Source organism: Montipora capricornis, chromosome 14 (assembly GCF_036669925.1).
Source record: "Montipora capricornis isolate CH-2021 chromosome 14, ASM3666992v2, whole genome shotgun sequence".
Taxonomy (NCBI): Eukaryota; Metazoa; Cnidaria; class Anthozoa; order Scleractinia; family Acroporidae; genus Montipora; species Montipora capricornis.
In genome coordinates this window covers 19,009,643-19,017,142 of record NC_090896.1, presented here as the reverse complement: position 1 = coordinate 19,017,142, position 7,500 = coordinate 19,009,643, and the positions used below count along the sequence as shown (strand labels likewise).

At 41.2% G+C, this 7,500-nt stretch overlaps 1 protein-coding gene and 1 long non-coding RNA gene across 2 annotated transcripts in view; both read right to left on the bottom strand.

The window, feature by feature from the left end:
* LOC138033129 (uncharacterized) overlaps positions 1-712 on the bottom strand; it is a 3,961-nt gene extending 3,249 nt beyond the window's left edge. Inside the window, exon 1 of the long non-coding RNA XR_011128575.1 lies at positions 1-712. This exon is cut by the window's left edge and continues 748 nt beyond it. This is a non-coding gene — a long non-coding RNA (uncharacterized lncRNA).
* A 2,149-nt stretch (positions 713-2,861) lies between these two features.
* The window catches only part of LOC138033189 (uncharacterized), a 10,929-nt gene continuing 6,290 nt past the window's right edge, over positions 2,862-7,500 (bottom strand). Inside the window, exon 5 of the mRNA XM_068880953.1 lies at positions 2,862-7,500. This exon is cut by the window's right edge and continues 1,817 nt beyond it. Coding sequence (XP_068737054.1) covers positions 4,396-7,500 — 3,105 coding nt within the window. The 3' untranslated portion in view covers positions 2,862-4,395.

Sequence of the window (7,500 nt, the reverse complement as noted above, 5' to 3'; positions counted from 1 at the left end):
GAGAATTCATAACAACTGCTACTTGTACTACGTGAACCCACATTAAGTGGGGTCCTTCTACACTACAGACTAAGCATTGTTGCTAATGGATTTTTGTGGTTTTTGTTTTCTTTCTTGCCACTATACATGTATTAGTGAAAAATTTGAGAGTGACTGACTTGTGTAATTTAAAATAATGTTTGCACCTGAAATGTGTACTTCAAAAATTGTTATTGTGCATGCACAACTCACCCTAGGGCCCCAAGTGTGCATTAAAATGATGCAATTTGAAAAAAATAATAATAATTTGAAGAATTTTGGACCTTGGCCATCACTCACCGTCAGTAGCGTTTCCTTTATCCAGATGTGTACACTGCTCGAGTTTTAGGCTTCGTTCTGTTCTGGTCACGCAACATATCGAAATGATGTGGTTCTCACTCAAAAAGTCTTGAAAACCTCTTTGGTTGTAATAACATAGTCAGACAGTGTTTCTGTACAAGTTTGGGTTCCAACGATATGAGGGTAGGGATCTTTCCATGCCTGCATGCTGCATTATTAATATTTTGTAGTTGAGATTTATTTATTAGAAAGTGTTTTTAGTTACGTTATTTTTGAGACATTTAAAATTCTTGACAACATTTCATATGCTTGTTACCCCTATAAAGTTGTCTCTTCCAATGAGAGCAAAACAGATAAGTAATAATTACTTGCAACCTGCTTCATTTTGAGACACATTAAGGGGGATGGCACTGACATGTAACTACAGAAAGACAATGGTTGCTAAGGGAACTTTCTAGTCAAAGAACCCTGCAGGAAGATTGCATGGAAGGTTCTGTGAAGTAACTTTTTGAATGGAAAGCTGACATCACTTCAATCAGAATGTGCATGTGCAACTAGTCCCAGTCCTCTGCTGTGCATTTCTGTGAAAAACAGGAAACAAAGATATACATGGTTTTTCCACCGGATGGGAACCATCCCATCATTTTTCATTAACTGTACACGTTTGACAGAAAATGGTAACTGTAGAGTAAGAGGGTATTGAGAAGTGATTATTTGAAGGGCTCCATAGCAACAGTTTGATAGTGAAGAGCCATCCCCTTAAATGAATAAGAGCACGTGCACAGTACAGCCTTGAAATGATCTTTAAATTGCTGCAAACACACAGTTTACAAACCAGCTGCAAAGGAGACTATCAATGAAAGGAGCAAGACATGTTCACTTGTTCTAAACAGTGTGTACAGACATTGAGAAACAAATGCTCTGGGAGTCGGGGTGGTTTAGTGGTCATCAACCGTGCCTCCCACCTCTGTGACCCGGGTTCAACTCTGGCCTTGGGTCGTATGTGGGCTGAGTTTCAGTCGATCTCAATCTGACTCCGAGGGTTTTTCTCCGGGTACTCCGGTTTTCCTCCCTCCTCAAAATTGACTCCCGGACTATTCCATCGGGCTGTGGTGCTGTGCTCCCAGGTCATACATAGGTCGTGTTCAGGGACGAGCGTCGAGCCGGTAGCACAGCTCCTTCGGTCCGACCTCGTCGAGCTGCGTCCTTCGTAACTCAGTCTCCGACTGCGAGAAAGGGTGATTAGCAGGTCAGATATTATTATTATTATTTATTATCTTCTTGTTCTAGGATGTTTAGATACACAAACTTGTTTTTGGATTTGCTTTAGCAAGTTGAAAATGTCACATATGTTTTTTTATACTACTCTTGCTTCTGAGACAGGTTCAATGTGTTTTACTGGGTACAGTATGACCAAAACATTTATTGCTATGCATACTTGTGCATTATAGATACAATGATTGGTGACCACTAAACATCAAAAAGCTTGATAAATATACATGTATTATTTCTTTTAATACATGTCTCTTTTGAAAGTAACGAACTAGGTGTTTTTATCATAAAGTTTTCGATTTCAAGTCAAATTCAACTTAATTCACAACTCGAAATGTTCTTCAAGGACACATACAATTTGTTTATCAGTGCAACTCACATTTTGATGTAAAGTGTTGCTGGTATGCATGCATCAAAGGTTGATTATAATTGGTGTTTGAATGCAGGCAATGCTATATGACAAATTCTCTAACAAATAAAAGCTCACGAAGTATTGAGCAATTATAAGATTTTGTTGCCACACAAGGGCGAAGCAAGACATCAGGGGCCAGTTGGTATTCCCAGGGCCTAGCGCTGAAGGTTAGCTGCAGTGATATCTTATTATTCAATGTATTCATGAATATATGTATCTTCGGATTCTTTGTAAATTTGGCAACCATCTGTTTTTCACCAATTGAATGACATAGTCTTTTGTTGTGTGACATTCTGTCCAAATTACGACAATTTTATGTGTGACCAATCATTATTTTGAATAATTAATAAGAAGTTATTGAGATGACAGGACTCTGAGATCACAAATGAGGATGACATACAAGGTGACATGAATGTCATGATAGACTTAATCATATTCAATTGCATTAATAGTAATAATTCTAAGCATAATAACAACTATTTACTTTTAAGCGTGAGCAGTAATCACCATTAATTCAATAGCGCACTGTGGTAATGAAATAGAAAAATACATATCCAAATGAGACTGGATTCCTGGTCCCCCATGGCCTTTTTAAAGCTCTCTTTCCTGACCTCGCCACATATTATCCGCACATGAAGGCGGGGGTCTCATGAAGGCACCACCTTCACTCATTGTTGCCAGGCTAAATGTCTCCAACTTAACTTCTTGTTGGATTTGTGACTTCATTGACAAATTTATTGAATGGTCTCAAATTTTACTTCACACTTGCTGAAATTGAGAACCATCAGTAATATGTAGATGCCACAATAATTATTGTAAAGGTATCTATTTATTTGAGAACTTTGCTTTTTGACTTGGAGTACATTCTATGCATTAAATTGTCCTCATTGTATAAAGCCCAAAAATTATTTTGACCTTTTAAAAGAATTGTGAATATCTTTAATTGAGCCCAAATCAAAGATGCAAACATAATATGAGGCCAATTCCCAAGAGATAATTGAACCAGAGATACATCTGGGTAGACACTGCACAAAAATGAATTCTCTTGGAAAAAAAATCAATATAACCATACCATGGACTTCAAAAGGATTTTGTTGGAACCTACTTATTAACATGTTAACATATTAACATAAATAATGTACATGTAACACAATGGCTAATTACAACCAAATACCGACTTGAAATCATGGTGCAATCTTTATTTCACATGAATTTCTATCATCTTACATAACATGTTTGTCATCACATATCACCTAACATGCTATCTGCAGACGTATTTAGTCAGAAACAGAAACCAGAATGGCCTAATGGCCATGAAGGCCACTTGCTAAACCATTGGGAATTGGTTATCAGCCACATAGACTGATATAGCATAGCAATTTGTTATGCATGGCTACACAAGCCCTCAGTCACACAGACTGATTGCAGCATAACTCCCTTATTTTTGTTATGCATGACCACTCAGGTCCTCAGCCACAAAGGCCGATTTCAGCATAACATGTTATGCATGGCCACAGAACAAGGTGGTAAAGGGGTTCTGCACGAGGCATCATTCGAGAAAAGAAAAGGTGCATTACATATAAAAAGAGCTGAAATGTGCTTGTGATCTGTGAATTGTTGATAGTCTAGCATGATCCACGGTCCTATTGTTTTGTTTATCATGAATCTTGACTAAATTTTATTGAAAATTGAGAATCTAATGGTACCTTACGTACGTATCACAACTTACAGAAAATGTTGCTATCATTTGAACAGACTCCTGTTACAAGTAGTCAACAAACTGCAATTAATCATTTTTACTGTATTTTACAATTAAATGTGATTCGCTGATCATTAACTCTTGTAGGTATCTCCAAACTCACCAGATTCAAACATAATTATTGTTGTGAGGGATATCTGAAAGAAACATGACCAATTTCTAAGAAATTTAGGACTAATTAATGCTACTTAGCTCGAGCAATTTAATTGCATTAACCGTGTTCTGTTTGCAACTGAAAATATGTTACTTGTAAAAAAAATCCCATAAAAATAAACTTTTGAATCATGATTTGAAAAAAAAACATGCCCCTAATTTGTGACTGGGATCCCTCCTTTACCACCCTAAGGCCCTCAGTCACACAGACTGATTACAGCATAACTGCCTCATATTTTGTTGTGCATGGCCACACAGGCCCTCAGCCACTCAGGCTAATTGCAGCACAACTGTCTTATGCTTGGCCACTCAGGCTCCTTAGCATAACTGCCTTATATTTGTTATGCATGACCACTCAGGTCCTCAGTCACACAGACTAATTGCAGCATAACTAACCTTGTAATTGCTATGATTGGTAATTCAGACCTTCAGTGACATAATGTAAGGCTGATTAGAATAGGCTGACTGCTTCAAAAATTGCTTAATGATGACCTTGCGACTCAGCCCACTCAACCATTCTGAGAAAAGTTTCCTCCCTATATGCTGGTGCTAAAAGTTCCCTCTGACGACACTGACTTGCCAATACATGCAGCCTTTCCATCTCCACTGCTCTTGCCCGGGTGGTTGGAGTGTTGACAGGCTTGAATCTGTCATTATTTATGAGTACATCTTCATGAAATGCAAAATCAGGATCTCTGCCTTCTCCACCCGCTGATTTTGCTCGTGACAATGCCACAAATAAAGCTCCAGGATTCTTAGCTTCAAAATCGTGCTTTCCAGGATGAATCACAACATATCTGAATGCTTCCCCATTACCTACAGTCATCCCTTGGCACTTGTGGATTGTTGTTCCCCATGCCAATCTCAATGGAACTTGAAGGCGCTTGCATCGACACGAGCAGTCAGTGCACCGACTGACGGGCACAATTGGCACCACTGTAGAATCTTCATTGATATAAGGTGGACCCTTGTATCCTGGAAAACGCACATACACAACATCAGGTAATGGCGGGGGATCGTCTGTTGGTCTGTTACCATCTGCGTAGACAATGTCCACTACTGTTCCCACTGCTCCATTGTACAACCCCCATGCAGCCTTTAAGTTTGTAACGAGCATGACTTTGCTGTCACGGCAAAGATACAGTAGTGGTAGCAATCCTCCTGCTTTGTTACTGTCTGCCTTCTGTGCATGTCTGCCATTGTCATGTGCTTTTATCTTTGCCACTGGGTGGTTTGGCTTTCTGTTCCACTCAAGTAACTTAACTTTGTTGCGCTCCCATTCCAGACGATGGGTTGGAAACACAAACAAGCCTTGTTCATCCATCCTTCCTAGGAGTTCTGGACCATGGGTTAATCGGAGATTGTGCCACTGAAATTTCTGTAGCCAATGAATTTGCTGGGGTGTCGTACTGTATGTTCTCAATGACATCAACACATCTCTGAGCTGTTGTTCAGATTCAGTTTGTCTTACAATCTGAGTAAGCTCCACAGCAAAATCAAAAGTCGTCCATACTAAACGACCATGATTAGATGGTGCACTGCGACAATCTTGAATATACACAGCGGTGTCACACACAGGAGGCAGTTGAACATCATCTCCCATGAACACCACTACAGGAATACCTCCCCACAACTCATCTGCATTGGCTCCTCTGTTAATTGCATAACGTGTATGCTGTTCCATCCAGCCCATGGTTGTGCGGCCAAACATTGATCGCTCATCTCCAACCAGAACTTTCAGATTTTCACACTTATTCTGAATTTTTTCAAGCACAGGTCCAGAAGGCACTGTCAACTCGTTGCAAGACCTTGCCCCTGTTGGGATTCCTAAAAAGCTGTGAGCTGTACTGCCTTGAACGAGATAGGCAGCATTCCCCGTTGGAGTGATCACCTGTATTGCACCATTGGACCCAAACACTTGCCGCACCAACCTCTGCAGGCACCTGATTACATATGACTTTCCGGTTCCAGCAGTTCCGGAGACAACAAGTCGCAAAGGATGGTAATGTTCTTGCTTTTCAACAAAGTTGTAGAGGGTGTGCAACACCAGACTAACTATGGCTCTCTGATTCTCATTTAGGGATGACAGAGACACCTGTGGCAATTCAAGGTCTTCAGTTTCCATTTCCTGTTCTTCATCTTCTTTTATCCTTTCTTGAAGCCACATCTTGGGGTCTTCACCCTCAGGAACCATAATGCAAGTACTACTCCAGTCATACTCCTCTCCACCATCATCATAATCCAAATCCCTCTCCACACCCTCAAATATCTGATTTTCCCCAGCATATACATCCACCCAATCTGGCTGTTCTTCTGCTACTGCTGCATCTTCGTCCTCATCCTCTTCAAACACCGGTTCTTGTGGATGTTCTGCATAACGCTGTGCCTTAAAAACCTGTGCCTTAACGAATGTTGGGCACTCAGCTGTACAGATGAAATCTGTAAAGCGATCAATCCATGATTCAGCATCTCCTTTTACTTCTTGGATGTCAAACCAGTTTGGCCAGTGCAACAGAAGCATTGTTCTACAGTAGTCTTCATTCAATGGCCAGGTTGCATGGGTAGCACCACCACTTACAACAGGAACCTTACCATCTTTGGAAGCAAAATGATACCACGAGCACTGCTCTTGCCGTGGTCGTGCAAGGTATTTATCCAAAGGGGTGCTGCAAGTTGCAGTCTCACCATCCCGTTCAAGTCGTCTTGACCCTGACATTGACAAGTATGTGAATGAACGGCTACATCTCCAAAGCGCTTTTCCACTCAACTCAAATGAGGCCTCAGGTCCGCTGATATCTCGTCTACCCACAGTCTTCATCAGCATTTTAGCGCACATTGACTTCCCGGACACTTGGTCTGCATCGTGTGTGTCAACAGCATTTACCATGTCCTTAAAGAGATCAGCAGTTGCACCAGTAGGTTCACTATCCTTACAAGCATAGCCACACACATAATCAATTATGGCTATCATGTCATCAGTGCTGGGATTATCAGGGGGTGAATTTGAAAGAATTAAGCTTACATCCCCATTTGCTCTCCAAGACTGTAATTGGTAGCGAGAATGCTGAACCAGACGTGGATGGTCACGTGGCATCTCAAGGCGAGGAGCTCCGTTATGATCTTTCACAATTTCTGGGCCACTCTGCAGTTTCTTCCCTGGGCGAAACTTGCTTCCAAATTCCATACGATATACACATTCTCTTGGTTGCAATCCTGGCGCAGGGTGACGAGGAGTCCTCAAGCAATAATCAGAACAACTGTGCAGACCAACTCGGTTGACTAAGAGCAAATGATCTTCCAGCATTCCATCCTGTGTTGCAGCTATTTCCATGAGCATCTTCACCAGGGGATCCCTATCACCTAATATCGGGTCAGCCGAACCCTCAGGTGGTGGCCAGAGGTCTTTTCTTGATTGTCCTTCTCTGTCACTGCCAGCTGGGTGTAATGCTGTCATTGCAAAGTTTTCCTCTGCCCAATGGCTAAGTCTAGCTGCATACTCATTCTCATCACATCCATCCTCACGAGCTTCGTGCAACAGCTGGTGTGGCTGTCTGTCCTCTCTCCAGCTGAGTTGATGCCAATGAAT